The sequence below is a fragment of the Manis javanica genome, chromosome 3 (assembly GCF_040802235.1).
Source record: "Manis javanica isolate MJ-LG chromosome 3, MJ_LKY, whole genome shotgun sequence".
Taxonomy (NCBI): domain Eukaryota; kingdom Metazoa; phylum Chordata; class Mammalia; order Pholidota; family Manidae; genus Manis; species Manis javanica.
Window position 1 is genome coordinate 126,848,474 of NC_133158.1, and position 24,462 is coordinate 126,872,935.

Genomic DNA, 24,462 nt, shown 5'->3' on the forward strand with positions numbered 1-24,462 from the left:
ATTAACTTTCATAGTTGCCATTTTCTGTGCTCCTTATTCTTTTGTGTATAGATTCACATTCCCATCTATTTTCCTTGTTTGAAGGGCTTCCTTTAACATTTGCTTATAAATAGTACTGTTCTGCTAAAGTCCTTAAGCTTTTGTCTGTCTAAAATTTTTTTTGTTTTGCCTTCATTTTTTAAAGATTTTTCACTTTTTTTTTTTATACTTTAAAGACATTACTCTACTGTCTTTCAGTTCGTGTTGGTCCTGATGTGAAATGTGCTATCATCCTTGTACTTGGTTTCTCTACACAGTGGGTCTTGTTTTTCTCTGGCTGCTTTTAATATTTTTGTCTTTATCACTGTTTTTAAGCAACTTGATTAGTATATGTCTCTGAATAGTTTTCTTCATATTTTTTGTTTGAATTTGTGGGTTTATAGTTTTCATCAAATTTGGAAAATTTTCAGTCATCATCATTCACATTTTTTTTGTCCCCTCTTTTGTCCTCTGGGGACTACAGATGCACATGTACTAAGGTACTTGAAGTGCTCCCACAGTTCACTAATGCTCTGTTCATTCTTTCAGTCTTTCTTTCTCACTGTATTGGATAGTTTCTGCTATATCTTGAAGCCCACTATTTGATTCTTCTGCAGTGTCTAATCTGCCATTAAGCCCATACAGTGTACTTTTTAATCTCAGGTATTGTCCTTGTCTATTAATTCTATTATCTGTGACATTTTCTGGGTTTGTTTCAACTGATTGATTTTTCTCTTAATTATGGGTCATATATTCTTTTTTGCATGTCTGATTTTCATTTGATGCCAAACATTATGAATTTTACTTTCTTGGGTGCTAGATATTTTGTATTCATGTAAATATTATTCAGCTTTGTTCTGGATTACTTATTTGGAAACAGTTTGATCCTTTCAGGTCTTGGATTTAAGTTTTGTTAGGCGGGACCAGAGCGGCACTTTGTGTATGCCTAAGTTTGCCCCATTGGTGAGGCAAAACACGATCTCTCTTCCCAATGAATTAGGAGGTTTTCCTCCTTGATGGTGGGAATAGGCACTATTCTTATCCCTGTGTCTGCATCAAAGTTTGTTTCCTGTGGTCTTTTTGTGCATTCTTGCCTTGCTTGAATTGTCTCCACATATACATGTGCTGATAAGTTCTCAGCTGAATCCTTAAGGGGCTCCTCCTTATGTCTCCTAAGTCCTCTCTGGTGCTCTGGCCTGTGGACTCCAGCTGCATTAGACTGCTTGGATTCCCAGCTCTGACTCCTCAACTCGGGGACATCAATAGGCTCTCCTTCCCTGCACTATGACCTGCAAACTGTCTCCAGGCAGCAAGATGGGACAATTGTAGGGCTTTCCTCATTTGTTTCTTATGTCTCAGGAGCCACTCATTTGTTGAATGATATCCAGAGTCTTTAGAATCATGTTACATATTTTATTCATTTTATTTTTAGTCTTTTCAGCAATTGGGGGTAAATGTGGTGATTGTTACTACATTTTGGCTGAAAACAAGTGTAGTCAATAAATAATTTTTAAAAATAAAATTATCTTAGCTGAAGAAACTGATTTGAAGGTTCAAGGGGCTTATCAAATACTTAAAAAGCAATTTAAAAACAGCAACAGAGATATAGCCTGTTGAATTTAGAGTATCAAAAGGACAAAAAACTTGAGATGTATTCAGATGAAAAAGTAGGTTCTAGATACAACAGCTAAGCTTCACTTCTTCTCACACTTTTCCATAATAGACAATGCAGGAGTCTTCTAAACAGTATCTGCTGAGTGTTAGGGAAGAAATATTATGACCCAAGGATTTTACATATCAGAGGTCATATTTTATACTGTGGGAGACAAATTACAATAAATATAGTATATGATAAGAGATTAAAACTAGGTATGATCACTTAAGGCAATACCTGTTACAATAAATATAGTATATGATAAGAGATTAAAACTAGGTATGATCACTTAAGGCAATACCTGTACATGGTTATTGTACAGGTTTTGAGACAGAAGATATTGGAAGATACAGAATAAATCGAACTTTATGTTGTTTACAAGAAACCCCTATAAAAAAATGGCACAATAAGGCTAAAGTAAAAATGAAAGAGTGGTCAAGCCATAAACAAAAGGAAATGTGTGATAATATATTTCTATTAGACAAAGTAAAATTGAAACGAGAACTATGAGAAAAGTTTTACATTAAGAAGAGGTACAACCTATAGTGAAACAAGAACATTGAAATGCATAAAGCCAAAATCATTAGAAATGCAAGGAGAAATGAGACCAAAACAGCACTGCATAGGAGACTTTAATGTGCAAGTTGGAGATACTGATATCTTAAGTAGGCAAGAAATAAGCTATTGAGGATTCATATAACTTAATTCTATAATGTTGGCTGAATAGAAATACTGCACCCTCCAATGTCCTTAAACATTTATAAAAACTGATCACATAATAGGCCACTAAAGAAATAAGTAACACTGAGATAAATAGCTAGGGATGTCAGAAAAAGAACAATACACACTTGAGGAGAATGAGAGGAAGGACATGGTAAATAGAAAAGCAGAAACAGAGAGTAAAGCTAAAGAAAGTCTTAATTAGAACCAGCAAGGCCCTCCGTGATCTGGCCCTCTGCCCTTTACTGGGAGTTCTTCCATGATCCTTTAGTTGCAATTCTCACATCCAAAAAGTCAGAAAAATGTTTTCTCCCTTAAGTTTACCACACATTTACTCGGTGACAGAACCTGTAAGTGACAAGAGGCTATTTATAGTCTTTATTTATCCCATTTAGTATGGCTGTTTCACGAAGAAATACTACTGTATGTGATCACAGGGTGCCACCCTAGGCCCCAGGGGAGTTTTGCTTAATATACAGCCTTTCTAAAATCTGAGCAATTCTAAATGCTGAAAACAACGTTCTAGGGGTTCATATACGCCTGGAAGGACTGTGGACCTGTGATCGCCCCTCTGCTCACACAGCTGTGGCCACACCAGCTTCCCTGCTGTGCTAGCACTTTGCTTCCTCTCTCACCTGCGCTTCTTCCCAGCAGCAGCTCATTGCTTCACCTCCTTCAGGTCTTTAGAAAATATTTGCTTCTCAGTAAAACCTTCCTTGGACACCTGAGATTTCACTCCCACCCCTTCCTTTTCCAGGTTAATCTTTTCTCCTTTGTATTAATTATCTAACATTCTTAAATCCACTTTCTGTGTCAGCTTCACAAGAATATAAGCTCCATGGAGACAGAGATTTTTGTGTTTTGTTTACTACTGTGTATCGCTAGCAGCTAGAACAGTGCATGAGTAAGGTACTCAGTAAATATTTATTGAGCAAATATTTAGAAAATTTTATAATAGAAAACCATGAGAAAGTAGAAAAATTTAAATATGCTAATATCTGGTTCCCTAAATCTCTGGTAAACTTAAGAAAATAAAGGATAAAGATTACAGATATATAAAATTAAAAATAGTAAAGGTTATATTACAGATAAAAGTTTTAAAAATCATAAGAAAATACACTGTCTACTTACAGTAATTCTGAGTCACAATTTTCCAAAGTTGACTCAATAAATGAAAACCTTAATAGCTTGATAAGAATTTTTTTTCAATTTAACCAAAAAGTTTTCCAAAAAGCTTCCAGGTCCATGTAGTTTCATTGGTAAGTGTTTCAGACTTTGAAGGAAGAGAAAATTTCAGTGCAGTGAAACTGTTCCTGAAAACAGAAAAGGTCTAAAAGTTTCCCAGTTTTTTGTATCAAACTAGCATAACCCTTGTACCACAACACTGGGGTACTTTTAAAACCTGATAAAAGTAGCTTAGGAAAAATTAGCAAATCAAATCTAAGAATGTGTCAAAGTAAAAACACATCATTATCAAGTAAAAATTAGTTCAGGAGAACAAGAATAATATTAGGAAATCTACTAATAAAACTTACCAGTTGGTTTGTCAATATTTCAGGTACTGAAAAAATATGTGATAAAAAGCAAACACCCAGTTAAAAAAAAAAGACAATATGATAAATTGATACTTAGAAAGCTGTCATTAAAAATAAACAGCCCGCATCACACACACACACACACACACACACACACACACACACACACACACACACACACACACACACACACACCATTTAAAATATATATTATATATTTCCCCCAGTTCTGAGGGCCATTTTAAACTCCAGGCAGTTAGAACTAGTTCATTGTATTTGTTAAAGTGAGCATGTAATGTGATACCATCCAAACCGGGAAACTTGAATGTGAAAGGGCATGGTCAGTCATTTGCCAGGGGGAGAGGCAGACACCGTCCTAGGCAAAACACAATGTCCGGTCCTTCTGTCTCTTGAACATAGAATATTTGCATGCCATGCCCCACACTCTGAGCCAGAAGGGCTGATCTTCTGAACTGGATGTTTTGCACTAAATGTCCCATCCTGTCGTGTGTACGCTTCTTTATTCTGGTCTGTGGTAGAGAACAGGTTTAGTCCATAAGCGCTGGCAAAATACCAGCCATGATGGTGCCAGACTTCCTGCAGAGGAGTAATGGGCAGTGTCATGTTGGCTGTTAGAATGGAAGGAAGTGGTTAAAATCATGAGCCTGTAAGTAGGCAGTAAGGGTTTGCTGAAGACTTTTGCCTCTAAACTACATTGTAGCCTGGGATGACTAATGGTTGGATGCTTAATAGAAGAAATTATAGATAGAGGCTCCTTTTGTCTATTTGGAAAGAAGGAAAAGCAGTTCCTCCTATGTGATGTGGAAAAACCACCTCCACTGGATCAGGCTTTAACCGTCCTGAAAGCATTAAAGTAAAAGTACTGCACTTCTGAGAACCTGTTAACTGATTATTACTGCCTTCCTCAACTGCTACCCTAAGTATGGGATTTCTTAACAGTGAAACACCCTTGAGGCATTCTCATTATATTAAATAACAAGGCAGTAATACTATCACCACTATCAAATGTTCTGAAACTTCCAGCTGGTATACTTGGAACCAAAACTGAAGTAATAGGTGAATTAAAAAGTAGAAAAATGTTATTTCTAGGTAGTATGTTTAGATACCCAAAGAAAGACTTAAGTAATTGTATTTTCTGGATTACAAAAACTATTTTATTTATTATTAAGGTATTATTAATATACACTCTTATGTACCACATGAAAAAACAATGTGGTTACTACATTTACCCCTATTGTCGTGTCTCCCCTCCATGCCCCATTGCAGTCACTGCTCATCAGTGTAGTTAGATGCCATAGAATCGCTATTTGCCTTCTCTATGCTACACCGTCTTCCCACTGGTCCCCCCACACCATGTGCACCAATCATAATACCCCTTCATCCCCTTCTCCCTTCCTCCCCACCCACCCTCCCCCACCCCTCCCCTTTGGTAACCACTAGTCCCTTCTTGGAGTCTGTGAGTCTGCTGCTACTTTGTTCCTTCAGTTTTTCTTCATTGTTATACTCCACAAATGAGTGAAGTCATTTGGTACTTGTCTTTCTCCGCCTGGCTTATTTCACTGAGCATAATATCCTCCAGCTCCATCCATGTGATTGCAAATTGCAGAATTTTTTCTTTCTTATGGCTGAATAGTATTCCATTGTATATGCGTACCACATCTTCTTTATCCATTCATCTACTGATGGACACTTAGGTTGCTTCCATATCTTGGCTATTGTAAATAGTGCTGTGATAAACATAGGGGTGCATATGTCTTTTTGAATCTGAAAAGTTGTATTGTTTCGGTAATTTCCTAGAGTGGGATTCACAGGTGAATGGTATTTCTATTTTTAGTTTTTTGAGGAACCTCCATATTGCTTTCCACAATTGTTGAATTAGCTTACATTCCCACCAGCAGTGTAGGAGGGTTCCCCTTTCCCCACATCCTCACCAGCATTTGTTGTTCTTAGTCTTTTCAATACTGGCCATCCTTACTGGTGTGAGGTGATATCTCATTGTGGTTTTTATTTACATTTCCCTGATAATTAGTGATGTGGAGCATCTTTTCATGTGCCTGTTGGCCATCTAAAATTCTTCTTTGGAGAACTGTCTGTTTGTATCCTCTGTGCATTTTTTAATTGGGTTATTTGCTTTTTGGGTGTTGAGGCATGTGAGTTCTTTATATATTTTGGATGTTAACCCCTTGTTGGATATGTCATTTACAAATATACTCTCCCGTACTGTGCCTTTTTGTTCTGTTGATGGTATCCTTTGCTGTACAGAAGCTTTTAAGTTTGAGGTAGTCCCATGTGTTCATTTTTGCTTTTGTTTCCCTTGCTCGAGGAGGTGCGTTCAGTAAAAAGTTGCTCATGATTATATTCAGGAGATTTTTGCCTTTGTTATCTTCTTAAGAGTTTTGTGGTTTCATGACTTACATTAAATTCAGGTCTCTGATCCATTTTGAGTTTACTTTTGTGTATGGGTTAGACAATAATCCCGTTTCATTCTCTTGCATGCAGCTGTCCAGTTTTGCCAACACCAGTTGTTGAAGAGGCTGTCATTTCCCCATTGTATGACCATGGCTCCTTTATCATATATTAATTGACCATATATACTTGAGTTTATATCTGGGCTCTCTGGTCTGTTCCATTGGACTATGAGTCTGTTCTTGTGCCAGTACAAAATCGTCTTGATTACTGTGGCTTTGTAATAGAACTTGAAGTTGGGGAGCATAATCCCCCCAGCTTTATTCTTCCTTCTCAGGACTGCTTTCGCTATTCGGAGTCTTTTGTGGTTCCATATGAATTTTAGAATTATTTTCTTTAGTTCATTGAAGAATGCTCTTGGTATTTTTATAGGGATTGCATTGAATTTGTAGATTGCTTTAGGCAGTATAGCCATTTTGACAATATAAAATCTTCCTATTCATGAACATGGGGTGTGTTTCCATTTATTGGTATCTTTAATGTCTCTCATGAGTGTCTTGTAGTTTTCAGTGTATAGGTCTTTCATTTCTTTCGTTAGGTTTATTCCTAGGTATTTTATTCTTTTTGATGCAATTGTGAATGGAATTGTTTTCCTGATTTTGCTTTCTGCTAGTTCATCATTAGTGTATAGGAATGGAACAGATTTCTGTGTATTAATTTTGTAACCCACAATGTTGCTGATTTCAGATAGTAGATCTAATAGTTTTGGAGTGGATTCTTCAGGGTTTTTTATGTACAATATCATGTCATCTGCAAACAGTGACAGTTTAACTTCTTCTTGACCAATCTGGATGCCTTTTATTTCTTTGTGTTATCTCTTTGCTGTGGCGAGGACCTCTAGAACTATGATGAATAAAAGTGGAGAGAGTGGGCATCCTTTTCTTGTTCCTGATCTTAAAGGAAAGGCTTTCAGCTGAACTGTGTAAGTGTGATGTTGGTTAAGGATTTGTCATATATGGCCTTTATTATGTTGAGGTACTTGCCATCAATACTCAGTTTGTTGAGAGTTTTTATCATGAATGGATGTTGAATTTTGTCTAATGCTTTTTTGGTGTCTATGGAGATGATCATGTGGTTTTTGTCCTTCTTTTTGTTGATGTGGTGGATGATGTCGATGGAATTTCTAATACTGTACCATCCTTGCATTCCTGGAATAAATCCTATTTGATCATGATGGATGATCTTTTTGATGTACTTTTGAGTTCAGTTTGCTAATATTTTGTTTAGGCTTTTTGCATCTGTATTCATCAGGGATATTAGTCAGTAATATTTTTGTGTGGTTTCTTTGCCTGGTTTTGGTATTAGAGTGATGCTGGCCTCATAGAATCAGTTTGGAAGTATTCCTTCCTCTTCTACTTTTTGAAAACTTTAAGGAGGATGGGTATTATATTTTCACTAAATGTTTGATAAAATTCAGCAGTGAAGCCACCTGGTCCAGGAGTTTTGTTCTTATTAGTTTTTTGATTACCAGTTCAATTTCATTGTTAGTAATTGGTCTGTTCAGATTTTCTGTTTCTTCCTGGGTCATCCTTGGAAGGTTGTATTTTTCTATAAAGTTGTCCATTTCTTCTAGGTTATCCAGTTTGTTAGCTTATAATTTTTCATAGTATTCTCTAATAATTCTTTGTTATTTCTGTGGTGTCTATAGTGCATTTTCCTTTCTCATTTCTGATTCTGTTTATGTATGTAGACTCTCTTTTTTTCTTGATAAGTCTGGCTAGGGGTTTATCTATTCTGTTTATTTTCTCAAAGGACCAGCTCCTGCTTTCATTGATTCTTTCTATTGTTTTATTCATCTCGATTTTATTTATTTATGCTCTAATCTTTATTACGTCCTGCCTCCTACTGACTTTGGGTCGCATTTGTTCTTCTTTTTCTAGTTTCGTTAATTGTAAGTTTAGACTGTTCATATGGGATTGTTCTTTCCTGTGGTAGGCCTGTATTGCAATATACTTCCCTCTTAGCATGACATTCACTGTGTCCCACAGATTTTGTGGTGTTGAATTATTGTTGTCATTTGTCTCCATATATTGCTTGATTTCTGTTGCTATTTGGTCATTGATCCATTGGTTATTTAGGAGCATGTTGTTAAGCCATGTGTTTGTAGGCTTGCTTTCTTTGCATAATTTATTTCTAGTTTCATGCCCTTATGGTCCGAGAAGCTGATTGGTACAATTTCAATCTTTTTGAATTTACTGAGGCTTTTTTTGTGGCCTAGTATATGATCTATTCCTGAAAATGTTCCATGTGCACTTGAGAAGAATGTGTATCCTGTTGCTTTTGGGTGGAGAGTTCCATATATGTCTGTTAGGTCCATCTGTTTTAATGTGTTGTTCAATGCTTCTGTCTCCTTATTTATTTTCTGTCTGGTTGATCTGTTCCTTGGAGTGAGTGGAGTGTTGAAGTCTCTTAGAATGAATGCACTGCATTCTATTTCCCTTTTTAATTCTGTTAGTATTTGTTTCACATATGGAGGTGCTCCTGTGTTGGGTGCACAGATATTTGTAATGGTTATATCCTCTTGTTGAATTGACCTCTTTATCATTATGTAATGTCCATCTTTGTTTCTTGTGACTTTGTTTTGAAGTCTATTTTGTCTGATACAAGTACTGCAACACCTGCTTTTTTCTCTCTATTAGTTGCATGAAACATCTTTTTCTATCCCTTCACTTTTAGTCTGTGTATGTCTTTGGGTTTGAAGTGTCTTGTAGGCAGCATATAGTTGCGTCTTAGTATCCATTCAATGACTCTATTTCTTTTGATTGGTGGATTAGGACCATTTACATTTAGGGTTATTATTTATAGGTATGTACTTATTGCCATTGCAGGCTTTAGATTTGCGGTTACCAAAGGTTCAAGGGTAGACTTCCTTACTTTCTAGGAGTCTAACTTAATTCACTTAGTATGCTATTACAAACACAATCTAAAGGTTTTTTTTTTGTACCTCCTCCTTTATATATTAGGTATCATATTCTGTACTCTTTGTCTATCCCTTCTTATTACCTCTGGTGACAGCTATGTAACCTTAGGAACACTTCCATCTATGGCAGTCCCTCCAAAATACACTGTAGAGCTGGTTTATGGGAGGTAAATTCTCTCTGCTTTTGCTTATCTGTAAATTGTTTAATCCCTCCTTCAAATTTAAATGATAATCTTGCTGGATAAAGTATTCTTGGTTCAAGGCCCTTCTGCATCATTTCATTACATATATCATGCCACTCCCTTCTGGCCTGTAAGGTTCTGCTGAGAAGTCTGATGCTAGCCTGATGGATTTTCCTTTGTATGTGATCTTATTTCTCTCTCTGGCTGCTTTTAATAGTCTGTCCTTATCCTTGATCTTTGCCATTTTAATTACTATGTCTTGGTGTTGGGAGATCTCTGCACCTCCATGGCCTAAGAGACTATCTCCTTCCCCAGACTGCGGAAGTTTTCAGCAATTACTTCCACAAAGACACTTTCTATCCCTTTTTCTCTCTCTTCTTCTTCTAGTACCCCTATATCATGAATATTGTTCCGTTTGGATTGGTCACACAGTTCTCTCAGTATTCTTTCATTGCTAGAGATGCGTTTTTCTCTCTGTGCCTCAGCTTCTTTGTATTCCTCTTCCCTGGTTTCTATTTCATTTATCGTCTCCTCCAGTGTATCTAATCTGCTTTTAATACCCTCCATTGTGCTCTTCGATGATTGGATCTCTGTCCTAAATTCGTTCCTGAGTTCTTGAATATTTTTCTCTACCTCCATGAACATGTTTATGATTTTTATTTTGAAATCTCTTTCAGGAAGATTCATGAGGTTGATTTCATTTGAATATCTCTCAGGTGTATTCATAATTGTGCTTTGAACCAGGTTCCTTTGACATTTCATATTTTCCTGTGGTGCCCTCTAGTGCCCAGAAGCTCTACTCTCTGGAGCTGCTCAGCCCCTGGAGTGGTATCCGGGGTGGCAGGGAAGTGGTGTTGGTTCTTGGGGGGAGGAAAGGGCTGTTTCCTGCTTTCTGACTGCTATGCCTGTCTCCACTGCCAAAACCAGTGGGCTGGACACACAGGTGTAAGTCTCTGTGCTTTGTCTTGTAGCTCCTGTAGGTGGGGCTTCCCTCTGGCTGGCCTGATGCCAGGGCAGGTGTTGTCAGTCTGCGAGCCAGGTGCAGGCTAGCCGGAAGGAAGACACAGCAGGCTGCATATCATGGTAGGGGGCCTTGGAGCTGCGTAGCCAGCTAGGAGAATGGAGTGCCTGAAGACATTTTAAAGTTCCCAACCTGCTGGGCAGAGTGCACCCAGACAATTTTGTCTACCTGTCCTTTCTCCTGAGCAGTAAGCTCTGTGCAATCCTTGCCCCTTTAGTGGCCCTCTTGCTGTATTAAGTCTCTTAGGCCGCACGCCTGCCCAGATCAGCCGTATATGAATTCCTGCTTTCCACAAGCAGCTGGAATCTCCATTTCTCCAGTCACCAGAGCACCATGCAATGTAGGTTTGTACTCCCAGAGCAGATCTCCAGGGCTAGGTGTTTAGCAGTCCCAGGCCTCCACTCCCTCCCTGCTCAGTTTTTCTTCCTCCCGCCATCGAGCTGGGGTCGGGGAACAGGTTGGGTCCCGCCGGTCACAGCTTTGGTGTGTTACTGTCTTCCGTGAGGTCTGCTCTTTTCTCCAGGTGTATGCAGTCTGCTGCAGTCTTCTTTCCTGTTGCTCTTTCAGGATTAGTTGTATTAATTATATTTTCATATTATATGTGGTTTTAGGAGGAAGTCTCTGTCTTATTACCTCTCATGCTGCCATCTTTATTCCAATCACAAAAACTATTTTAAAACCAGTAACTTTCCTATACCAATAGAAACCAGGTAGAAAGTGGAAAGGAGCAAAATCCAATTGAGAAGAGCAACAAAAATAATAAAATAAACAATACATTTAGCAAGAAATGTGCAAAGTTTTCATTTAGACAATCATAAAACATTCTGGTAAACATAAAAAATTTTTTTCCAAGTTCCTAAATGGGAAGACTGCATATTGTAAAAAAATCATTTATCCTTCAAACTCACTTTTAGGTTTAATACAAATGTTAAATCAAGTGTAATTTTTTTTGAGGTGAACCAGAGGAATGTGGAGAAAAGAGACTTGATTAAATGCATAATTCAGGTGGGAAAAAAGGACAGAGGAATTTGAGGTAGAATAAGAGTGTTCTCCCATGCCACATAATAAAACTTACTATAGGTTATAATGATAAGTTTTTTAGAAGTATGGTACAGATGCAAGAAAGGACAGACAGAAAATGCAAAACTAATATTTTTGTGTGAATTACAGATGTAGCGACAAAATCAGTAGAAAGATGATTATTTAATTAACAGCTGGGACAGTTGCATTACTATTAAAAAAAGTAAGTTAAGATAGACCCTTGACACTGAATGCTGTATATCAAATTTCAGATGGATAAAAGTTAATATGTGAAAAATAAAATTATTTTTTAAAAACTAGAAAATATAATTGAACATCAGTTAATCTGGGGAAGGGCTTTATTCATAAAAATGAAAGAAATCTCAAACGGAAAGAAACTTGACTACATAAAAATTTGCTTTATATTTTTAAAAATAAATTTTAGAAGACAAATGATAAACTATTAAATAATATCTGCATCAAATAGACAAATTTATACTCGTTTTATTCCTACAAATCAGCAAGTCCTAACAGCATAATAAAAAGTAATCAGAGGTCATGAACAACCAGGTCACAGAAGAAATACAGGCAGCCAATAGATAGAGGAAAACAAGTGATTTTTCTCTCTAAAAAATCATGTTGAGTAGTGCCAGTGTCTGAGAAGATTCACAGATTAATAATGCATAATTTTCTTTCCTACTAGCTTAACTTTATGACCTATCCTAAGTGAAATGATTTATGGTCTCTTTTTATAAAATCTTTCCTATTTGTTTCTCATAATTGGATTTTGGAATACTTCTTTAAAATTATACATATGTAAGTTCTATAAACAGTAATACTTGATTTAAAAGTTTTAATAAGCCATATGGAGGACAAAGCCAATATTTTTTGAATGCTTGCTATGTGCTGAACAATGGTCTGTGTACTTTACGTGTTATTTGAGTCAATAATGATTGACACTTTAAAATTTAAACTAAGGCTCAAAGTGTTTAAGAATCTTTAGTGCCCTAGGGAAACAAAATAAAAAGTGAACAGATGGGACTATATCAAACTAAAAAGCTTCTATACAGCAAAGGACACCATCAGCAGCACAAAGAGGCATCCTACAGCATGGGAGAATATATTCATAAACAATTTATCCAATAAGGAGTTAACATAAAAAATATAAAGAACTCACATGTCTCACCACCCAAAAAACAACCCAATTAAAAAATGGGCAGAGGGCCTGAACAGACACTCCTCTGAATAAGAAATACGGATGGCCAATGAGCACATGAAAAGATGCTCCACATCGCTAATTATCAGAGAAATGCAAATTAAAACCACAATGAGGTATCACCTCACACCAGTTAGGATGGCCAACATCCAGAAGACAAGAAACACAAATGCTGATGAGGATGCAGAGAAAGGGGAGCCCTCCTACACTGTTGGTGGGAATGTAAATTGGTATAACTGTTGTGAAAAGCAATATGGAGGTTCCTAAAAAAACTGAAAATAGAAATATCATTTGATCCAGGAATCCCACTCCTGGGAATTTTCCTGAAGAAAACAAGATCCCTGATTTGAAAGGACCTATCACTGCAGTATTTACAATAGCCAAGATACGGAAGCAACCTAAGTGTCCATCAGTAGATGAATGGATAAAGAAGATGTGTTACATATACACAATAGAATATTATTCAGTCATAAGAAGAAAACAAATCCTACCATTTGCAACAACATGGATGGATCTAGAGGTTAATTATGCCCAGTGAAATAAGCCAGGCGGAGAAAGACAAGTACCAAATGACTTCACTCATTTGTGGAGTATAAAAAACAAGGAATGAAACAGCAACAGACTCATAGACTCTGAGAACTGATTAGTGATTACCAAAGGGGAATGGATCAGGAGGGAGAAGGGGATTAAGGGGCACTATGATTAGCAATCAGAATATAGGTAGTGCACGGGGAAGGCAGTACAGCACTGAGAGGTAGTAGCTCTGTAGCATCTTATTACACTGATGGACAGTGACTGCAATGGAGGGGGTGAGGACTTGATAATATGGGTGAATGCAGAAACCACATGTTCATGTGAAACCTTTATAAGATTATATATCAATACTTTAATAAAAAAAAGAACCTTTAGTATTGTCTATCACTCGCCTGGTAAGAAGCCAAGGGGAACTTGAATTCACGTCTGCCTTACCCCAGAGTCTATTATGCTGCCTCACATGGTTTTTTGTTTACTTTGTGGAGTAAATGTTTGTTGCTTTTCTTTCTAGTTTTTCCCTAATGGATATGCCTTTGCCACTGGCTCTGATGATGCCACTTGCCGGCTCTTTGACCTTCGTGCAGACCAAGAATTGTTACTGTATTCTCATGACAATATCATCTGTGGAATCACTTCCGTAGCCTTCTCAAAAAGTGGGCGCCTCCTGTTAGCCGGTTATGACGACTTTAATTGTAATGTGTGGGACACGCTAAAAGGAGATCGTGCAGGTTAGTAAATAAGTAAGTCCATGTTAGGTTTTGATTTTGTCAGGAAACATGAAGAGGTTCCCATCAGTCCTTTTAAAGGTCTCCTGGACTCCCTGGGACTGTGGGAAAAGGTAGTGCGGCAGTTCTTACTCATGGTCGTTCCCCTTTGATGGCAGTTACATTCTAAAACACATTTACATTTGTTTTTTGAAGAGTATCATCTTTAATATTTTCTTGTTTGTTATGTTATAAAGCTGAATAGTGAATGTAATACAGTATGTTCTTGTTCAAATTAGAATTTTTTAATAACCTGATAGGAAACATTGGAACTGCTGTGGATCATTCTTCTGGAGCACATCTTGTCTGGGACAGGACACAGATTCACTACCTTCCCTTTGCCCCATACTCTGTGTTCTCCCTGGTAGCTTCTAAAATATTAGCAGATACATCAAGTCATGCTGGGGACTGTCATTAACAAATTACACAAAGTGTTTTAAATTTGTATTTTTAGAACCAAAATTATACTTAAGGAATTGAATAGTTCCACATGGATTGTTACCAGAACATAGGGGTCCTCTGACCCCAACCCATATTTTCTGCTTCCAAAGGTGCTACTCTCCAGTATTTACTTCTGTATCTTTAGATAACATTGCCCATACTGCTGTTACTCAATTTTTTTTTTCTTAACTTTTAGGCATTATCTGTTGGGGGCTGGCTTTAACATCCCTGCTCCCACCACAGCCACATCCTTCCCATCTTCCAACTTTTCCCATGCAGTGAATTTGTTTACATCAGTTTTTACATAATTATGACTTTAACCAGGTATGACTGCTGAGCAAAGAGGTGTATACTATGACTTGCTGCATACCTTTTTTATATTCCCTAGAGTTGTTTCTTGCTTCCATTCTTAGTTTTTATGTACTTCTCACTAGTTTATCTTTCAAACTTTCTGCTGGTTTTATGTCTTGGTCTGGATTCATATTCATCTGTTACGCCAGTTATTCGGTGGACCTTTTCAGTCTGGAAGTGTACATCCTGTAGTACTGGAAGTTCAGGAGCTGATTTGATTGCATTTCTTCTCCACTGTCATTCTCTTTCTAGAACTCCCACGATTCTGATGTTAGACTTCTTGGACTTTCCTTTGACTTAATTATTATATTCTCTCCTATTCTCCATCTTTATTTTGCTCTATGTCTGGGAGAAATAAATCCTCAGTTTTTTTCTTCAGTGACCTTTCTGTTAAGCTTTGGTGTTTCATTTTTGCTACCATCTTTTCAGCTTGAGTTTTTTTTAAGGCACCCTTTCTTTTTTTCATGAGTAGTCTTGTTTCTCTGAGGTTATTAATAAAAGCCTTTCTTGTTTTCTTCTTCAAGCATAATCTTTTGTGATTTACAAGTTACTTGTTTCCCTCTTATTTTTTAGTTCCTTGTCCTTATTTTTCAGAATATTTCCTTAAAACTCTGGTGATTTTTAGCTTCTTACCCATACTTGAGAGGGAGGCACTAAAACTGGAAGCCCTCTGTGTGTGGTTTAGGCGATTAACTGTTGGCCTCCTTGGTGGGTGGTCTGGCCAGGCTTTCACTGGGGAGTCTCATATTTCTTAAGGCCCTTTTCCCCCTGAGCTAGCCATGTTCTCTGAACTGGATTTTTCCCCTTTTCTTCCTGAAGTGTATAAGCTGGCTGCCAGTTTGGGGGCCAATTTCAGGAGGAAAACTGGCAGTGCAAAACAATTAGCAAGTAAACTTCCTTATTCTCCATTTTTGGCAGTCTGACCAATCTCAGATGGGCCTGTTTTATTCTGGTTAAGAGACCCTCTTTTACTGTCTCTAGCACACAAGTCTCCAGTCCTCTGCCTGGTGCAGGACGATTAATCACCTGATTGCAGAGTGGAGGCAGCAGCCTGGGAACTGATTCCTGGACACTTTCTAGTGCAGTCTTATGTTTACCCCATCTGTGCCCCTACCTGATTCCAGAGATACCTGGTTCCACTAGTATCTGACCCTTTTAGAGGTTTTGCAGTATAACATTTTCTGGGCTCACCAGACCATTTGCTTTGAACTCAGTATTTTGGAGTCCACTAACACAGTGACTGCCATCCAGCTTACAAACCTGTTCCCACATCCTCACTGTTCTTGTGGATCTAATGCCCTCACCCTTTCAAACTCCTATACAGTCGTTGAGGTTTCTGAGGGAGCAGAGGCGGTACCAACATTCCCAGGAACCCTGTTCTACATACAACCTCTCTTAAGAGACCACAGAGAAGTTCAGTTTAACATTTTACAAGTGGATTTTTAGAGAAACTGTTGTACAAAGCCAATTATTTTTTAAAAGCATTGGGTGCCAGTATCCACACAAAATAAAAAATGTGTTTGATTTTCACATTTTAAACATATGCTTGATTTCAAGTTGACTTAGCTGGATAATTTCACCTTAGTATTGACTTGTGACTAATGAGTTGCTAATTCATTCTCCTTTCCAATGTGATTTATTTAGCCAAATGTTCATTTTTTGTTATTTCAACCCCTAATGGTAACTTTGCCCATTGCCAAATATTGCCATATGAGGTACTACAGAGAATATTAAGTAGACAAGATGAACTTCTATTCCTGAGATTGGATGGAAATTATAAGCTTATAAGAAGAAAATGCATACTTGAAGACAGTATATTAAAGAAAAAATTCTTGTTGAGAATTTGATATATTACAGTTTCTCTTGTAAATATATCATTTTTCATTTTCCTTCCATTTGGAAATATTTCATTTTATCCTGTGTGGTGATCAGAATGTCAAAGGAGTTTAATGGTCTACCTTTAGTTTTTGTGTGAGTGTGATGATTTCAGAAGATTATAACCAAAACATTCCAGTGTTTGGTGGCAACAGAAGAAAGTAAATTGCATTGGCATTTTGGATGTAGTGATGTAAGGCAACTTCAGTCTTACATTCCTGTTATTCTTATGGTAAAAGGTGACTTTACTGAACATTTTTGTTGTTGAAAAATAGCATAGCTCGGTGGCAAAATCTGGAGTGTCATGAACTTATTAGAGATGTAGAATAAAAGTGAAAATCATCATTTGATGCACATCAGAAATTCACATAATACAAAGAACTGTATTTTATGTACACGTCCAGCTTAGTTCTGGCACTGAGTTTCCCCACTTAGGGGAATCTGTTAGCTTTTAAGTACCCTTCTAGATTTTTCATGCATATAGTTATTTAAAATTTGCCCATTTCTAACTTTTTACTGAACTTTGTTTTTTAGGTGTTCTTGCTGGTCATGACAACCGTGTCAGCTGTTTAGGTGTAACTGATGATGGAATGGCTGTGGCAACAGGCTCTTGGGACAGTTTTCTTAGAATCTGGAATTAACAGTGCATACACATTTTCTGTTCTCCATTGATATCTGGAGAAATCAGTGTTACAGCCTAAAGCTGTGAAAAAAATTCTACCTTATATTTGCAGGTGAGGATTTTTCTATTGAGATTATTATATACAAAAAAGATGCTTTCAGTAAACTACAAAACGAAAAAAAGGTGAACAATACAAGGCAAAGGTGCTTGCTGGGATTAAAGGACCAGTGGATTCAACTGAGGAGCTGAGCTAATTTAACCTTGCTGAATTTTTGCTTCTACTCAGTCTAATTATTTTGTATAGAACAGACTGGATGCATTATAACAACCTATCATGTTTGTGTTTGCACTTTTTAAGAACTACATTTTTAACTTCATATACATAATAAGCAATGTCACATTTTTTATTTTGTAATGGAGGAGTTAGGTACAGTAATAGATGGAAGTGATACTGTATGTGTATGCACTTATGTTTGAAGAAAATCTTGAATCCTGACTGTCCTTTTTAATCTAAAAGAGATCCTTGTTGCTTAATGTCTAAGAATGCTGGCAGGCCTGGGTATCTCTGAGAAGAGCCTTTTTGAGTATCATTAGTTTCTCTGTATCCTTTGCTATGCTATCAAATAAGTGCTCATTTTCAGTCATTTGAGGAGGAGATAATCTTAAGACTATATTTCTGCTCTTCAGATTTCACTCTGAAATTTTAGACATCCATAAGAAACCTGTATGTTAACAATAAGTAGACAGCAGTAATCACATATAAATGATTTTTTGCATTTAAAAAAAGAGCTGGCTATGGTCCAGTCACACTTTGGGAAGCCTTCTAAATAGTTGGACTTCCTACTGATTTCATAGTCTAGAACTGAATCAGTAGGGTACACTCATTATTTCAGAAGGTTGACGAACATTTGAATTGTCCTTGTATCTGAAGGATCCTAATGTTCTCCATCAACATGCATCTATATAGGAAATAGGTGATGATATGTTTCTGAAAAAAGTGTAAAATCTAACCAATCACTAGACCTGATTAATTATAACTATAACAGGTAGCTTTATGAATTTATGTTCACATAAAATCTGAATTGATGTAAACTGTGCCTTTAAAATTTTTTAAACATTCAAGCTTTTTGCTCTATTTCTTCTTTTAGCTCAAAATATTGGTTTCTAAGTGGTTTTGCTTCAAAGAATGTCTAATCCAAGTGACCCTACTTTAAAGCCAAAGAAAAGTTCCAAGAGTAATTCTTGAAGGAGTCAGATAAAATACTAAGCAATTCCTCTGCTTGCTAATGATATAATAATGTGCCTATTATTAGAATGGGCCCCTCTGAATTTAAACAAAGATAATTTCCCCCATGGATTTTCTCCCACAAATCTAAATGGTTGACAATAGAAGGTTAGTCTTGCTTTAAAGAGAAGTCATGGGTTATTCTGACATACAAAAGTGCATTGTGTTTTGTAATTTAGTGAACTGTGTCAGTTACTGTCGAGCTAGGTCTCTGTTAACTTTTGGCCACCTGTAATGCTAACCTAATATTCCTAAAGTTCACTTGTAAATTTTCATTCTTATATTATGAATGTGCTGGTAAGTGTTATCAACTATAACATAGTACCAGTTTTAAGATCAGTTGATACTAAAAAGAGAATAAAATGGATAAAGGAGGATTAAGATATAGGACCAAAAAAACCCAGACTATTGTAGATGGCAGTTACGAATATATATGACTTTTATGAATTTTTTGCTATTAATGTTTGTAAATATAAGTAGTCACTTCATAAAGAGCAGCTCTTTGAGCTAAGGCAAGAATATTTTAAGGAACGTATTCATTTCTAAAAAGGGGAGGGAGTGGTTTGCTGTGTAGTTCAGTTAATTCACTGCAAAATCCTATTCAAGAAAGTACTTCTGCCATGTGCAAAAATAGCCTTAAATAGGGGAGTATCTCATCTCTTCAACTTTAAAAGTTATTCTAGTAACAGGATACTTTAGTCTGCTACAAAGACTACACAATTCCATGGTCTTAAACATGTTAGAATAAATGATTTAATGTATTAAAGTTTTAATATAGTTTAAAAGCAATTCCCATAATAAAATATGTACTAAGCAACTGAAAACTAAACCACCGTTGTGGGTAATTATACATATAAATATACAAATGGTGACCTCCTTACAATATTAATTTACATAAACTTTTGCTTTCTAGTGATAGGGGTTCCAATTGCTAAATACATTTGCAGTTCAGCTGATGTAGTTTTCAGCTGATTGTCTATTTAAATCTGTTGTACATAAGACTTCCTGAAATCATTAAGTATACGATTTGTAGAAGCACCATATAACTTGAGTCTTAGTTTTTTAAGGCTTAAAAATCTGGCCGAGTGTAGTTTTAAGAAATTTGCATGATCAAGAATATTGTAGTTATCTGGTGCCTAAATTTTTTTTACTTTGTAAGTATTAAAACTAGAATAGTAGTTGACATATGGCAGGCGTATTTTAAAGGCACATACTCTTTTCTAAAACCAAGTAATAGTGATTTCCATGTGGCCTGGTGAGTCATCCCCAAACCTTATTACCAGCAAGGACATCTCCTCTACTTTAATGGCCAGGCCTTATTTTTGGCAGCTATAATTATTAGAGGCTTAGAATAAATATCCAAAGTCCCTCCCTAGCTCAGATTTTTAGTTATGATTCCATGGTTATACATGCCATACTGTGTTTCATTTTTATAAAAGCAAAGATTTGGGCTTAGTATTTCAACTGCAATATGGAGCCTACGAGGCAGTTTTCCATCATTTCAGCTTAGTCAACTGAACTAATACTGCAGGATGATAGTGAACTGGTCTCCTAAAGGTGCTTCTGAAATATGTTAAGCAATTTTACAATTAATCTATTAAAAAAGAAGTGCATCCTGACTTCTCCAAGTCACAAATTAAATAATCTTTGCTAAAAAATACTGTGCCAATATTATAACTCACCTTCTCTAACACCGTTGGTATATTAGATTTTAAAACAAGACTTTTAAAAGTGAAAACAGTGAAATTTGTTTTTATTACTGTTAAATGTCTCACATTTTAAATTAGAACTGAATGCTTATGGCTTATTTGTTGAAGTTTTTAAACTTATGGAAACCAATTAAACAATCTCCCAAATGGGCCTATAATTTTAATAATGAATATGTTCTTTCTAGACTCTTTGGAGGGTGGGGTCAGGTCAGGATTAAAATTTTAAAAAAAATTAAGTACTATGTTCACCTTCTAATTTCCCTTTTGCCATTGCAGAAAGCAAAATTTTAAGCTATTTCTTACTTCTGTTAGAATTTTTAAAATACAAGTCAGACCATCTTGAGAGAAAGGATAGCACAATGGCTAAAACTTCTTGAGAGAAAGGATAGCACAATGGCTAAAACTTATTTTGAATTAGGTTCAGCAGAATGTGAAGTCCACTTGATATTTACTAGTTTTTCTCCCATTGTTCATTTTGAGTTGCTTTAAATTCAGTGCTATGCTTAAAAATACTGGTTAAAATAGGTACTCATTAAAATGTTTATAACTGAATGTCTGAGTTAGCATTGTTTTAAGAAGTACTTTATTAATCAGATGGTACACCTTGTATTTAGAAAATGTTTGCATGTTGATGAAATTTCCTAGAGGTCTTTTTTCTTAAATCCAATTACTGATCCTATAAAAGTTATAATGCAGCATTATGGAACAACTGCTTGTGTTTTTCAACAGGTGTTAAATGTGCCTGACAAAATCTTGTATCATAAACAGTATTTATTTTTTAATTACTAGTACTTCAGTGATATACTGGGTAAATATTTCAAGACTTGTCTTTTACACAATGGTGCTCTATCCTATTGTTTTCTCTTTTCAAAGAAGCATCTGAACACTTCTATTTGCATATTCTTATCCAAAGGAATCCACATGTAAGTGGGTTCAGTTGATTAAAATGTTTTTTGATATAGAATGGTTTCTATCCACTTGTGGCCAGATGACTGTCAGTAGTATGACTATGGGAAAAACAAACATACTGGATTAAAGCTGTTAAAAAAGCTTTAAACCAAACTGGACTTTTACAATGATTTAACAGTATTCTTGGATTTTTCTTGCACAGTGATTCATTCCTTTATTTGTACTGTAGCTCTGTGAAATAAAGTGTCTGTGAATTGATATTGTAATCAATAAAATGCTTTTAACCAAATTTCATGTAGCATGTTTTAAGTCAGTTTTTAAGTAGGATAAAATTAAGTCCCAGCATTCAACTCCAAGCCCAGTATTTCATCCTTAGGCTTAAATCCTTTATCTAAACATTGGTAATTAGTTTCTTCATGAAAAATGAATGGGCTACCAGAAGCAAGGAAGAGATTGGGGAACTTCACTGACCAGTTTTTAACAGTTCTATTGCTTACAGCATTGATAAAAAGTTTTTACTACTTAAATCACCACAACCTTGACAGAGGATGAATGAGCAGACTTTCAGTACTTGGGCAGGTGCACTGAACAAGTTAATGTTATCCAAAGGTGAGCCTTCTACGCAAGCTAACTCATATGCCTACCATAGAAGCTACTGAAAATCAAAACTCAAAAGCCAGTATAAATGCTACATTTATCAACTATCAGGCAAACATTTATTTTCACCTTGCAAGCTTGCATACTTATAAAAATGTAGTTTTGTAAAAAGTTTTATGGTTATATAAAGTATATAAACAATCCTGCAAACACACATAGTAAACAAGTATATGTGCAATAACTGAACTAAATCAGCTGTAAATTACATAATTTATAATTTGTGGGCTTGGTTGTAGGTACATTTATTCTAGGCACAAGGTTGGGTTTCATTATTTTAGTGTTCCATTTCCAACATTTGTACATTTTCAAACCTAATTAAGTGGAACTGCATTCACACTAGTGTTGGAAGACTTACTATCCCAGTAGCCACCACTCCAGCAGTCTCCAAACTTGAGTACGCATCAGGACCAGGGCTTGTGAAAACATGGAGCACTGGGTCCGAAACCTGGTCTCCGATTCATCAGGTCTGGGGTGAGACCCAAGAATGCATTTCTTACAAGTTCACTAATGACACTTGATCCTGGAACCAAACTTTGAGAACCACTGTACTATGCTTAATGAGGTGATACCAAACTACTATGCTATTTCAAAAGTTCAAGTACTCTCATATTAAGATTAAAGCCTTGAACTTGTAAACTAAATAAACTAAATTAGCAGTACCCAGTCTTAGGCATCAGTTTTTCATACTGTACTTGTTACCTAGTAACACTGGTTGGTGGCTTGTTACCATTTTTTGGCTAAAAGCAACAAAGGCTATAAACTAATACCCATTTGGATTTGAATACTGTATCTTAATATCCAATTTGCATAAAAATGTATTTTTTTTAAGACTTCTAAGACCTGAACAATGTTATTTTGGCCTTAAAATATCCTGAAGAATAGTGATGCACCTGCTGTGAAAAGACTGAATAGCATCCAGGAGCCTTAAAGGCACAGAAAAGGAAGTACTGAGTACTGGAAGAAAAGAGCCTGAAATGTTACCCCTCCTACGGAAAAGCAGCTTATACTTGGCCAAATGCACTAGTCCCATGGGACTGTGCATCTCTAACAAGCACTGGGTGACATGATTTGGTGGTCCTCAAGACTACATTTTGCATAGCAGAGCCCTAGAATGCCATTTTAAAATATTTCCATGTAAGTTTCTATTCTTTTTTAAATACAGAAACAGATACAATACTTCAACTCACAGCATTTCATGAAGGTAAAAAATACAGTAGTAAGTTTTAACCATGCCCTGGCAAATTCATACAATGAATGTGAAAGCCACCCCAACATGACAGTATGCTTAGCAAAAACCTTTTGAAGAACAGTGTCTGGACATGACTGCAACCACCCAAAATTCAACTGCCTATATCTTTGGCTATTTTTATCACTTCGCACTTTACTCCTAACCATCAGAAAGCAAGTTCCTTACTGTAATCATAGTTGAAGCTGAAAATGTTTCTTTAGAAATGTATTGAAATTATTTAAACCCAGACACTTCTATAGTAAGAAAACTATTTATAGTAACAAACCTTTATATTGTTTTACATCAGTTTAATGGGAATAAAAGAAAAGAGTAAAAAGGGCATATTTATTAGTGGTTTACATACCTGCCAGGATGGCAAAAGTGATTGTAACTTGCATAAATAACATTCAAACACTCTACCATCCCTCCTTAGTGGTTAGAGCAATGCAGTTTATAAAATGAAAGTGACTATTCCCATTAAAGTAGGCATCAAAAATTGTTTTGAGAAAGAAGATGAAAGGAGCATTCTCGAATTCCTGGATGCCAGGAGCAGAGTTTTTCAGAATCATAAACAAAGAGAGCCCTAATTAAGAGCAAGGCCCCACCCCTCAGGGGTCATATAGTTGGTTCGGTTGCTTTTGACTAATTCATCATTTTAACATATCAAACAATTTAGTCTTTTCTTTACCCCAAATTAAAACTAAAGAGACATTGTAACACTCTTAAGAAATGCAAACACCCTGAGGTAGATCATTACCATAATCTACACAAGGATTTGCTATTTAGGTATAGTTAATATAATTCATACTTAATGTCATTTCATAAAAATAACAAGTGTCCCAATTTTCCAAGTTCCATTTTCTCCTATGATGATCACCAAAGCAATCTCTATTAAGATTCTTCATCGCTTGAGCGTAGAAACTGCTTAGTAAAATTCTCCAGCTCATTTTCAAGTTGAACAGCTTTATTTCTAATTTAAAAAAATGAATAGAACACCAATCTAATTATCATAACTCAATGACAAAAAAATCCACTGTACCCAATCTTAAAAAAAAATCATGTCAGCTGCTACTCTCTGAGCTTAAACTATTAGCAACACTTTCTTAGAGTATTTATTGTATGTGCTATACTACAGCTTTGCATTAAAGAGACTTCAATGACCAGAACTTAAAAAAGGGATATACTGAGATAAAAGATAAAAACTTTAATAATGAAATGCCTAAGAACAAGACAGTGAAGTCCTAGCACCTTATGTGGGAGTTACATCCTAAGCCATGTTCAGTCATAACTGTCTTTGGGTTCCCCTTGAGTTAA

The 24,462-nt window shown here is 36.1% G+C and overlaps 2 protein-coding genes across 6 annotated transcripts in view; one reads left to right on the forward strand and one right to left on the reverse strand.

The window, feature by feature from the left end:
• GNB4 (G protein subunit beta 4) overlaps nt 1–21,552 on the forward strand; it is a 75,131-nt gene extending 53,579 nt beyond the window's left edge. For all 4 annotated transcript variants that reach the window (XM_037003390.2, XM_073232044.1, XM_073232045.1 and 1 more), the window contains 2 exons: nt 13,819–14,035; nt 17,273–21,552. In XM_037003390.2, coding sequence (XP_036859285.1) covers nt 13,819–14,035; nt 17,273–17,379 — 324 coding nt within the window. In that variant the 3' untranslated portion in view covers nt 17,380–21,552. The remainder of the gene's footprint in view (nt 1–13,818; nt 14,036–17,272) is intronic.
• Nucleotides 3,562–24,462, reverse strand: part of MFN1 (mitofusin 1) — a 57,517-nt gene continuing 36,616 nt past the window's right edge. The window contains exon 18 of one of the 2 annotated variants that reach the window (XM_073232035.1): nt 3,562–3,705. In XM_073232035.1, coding sequence (XP_073088136.1) covers nt 3,603–3,705 — 103 coding nt within the window. In that variant the 3' untranslated portion in view covers nt 3,562–3,602. Of the gene's footprint in view, nt 3,706–21,939; nt 24,119–24,462 lie in introns of those variants that run through there. The other variant, XM_017676686.3, reaches the window with a different exon arrangement.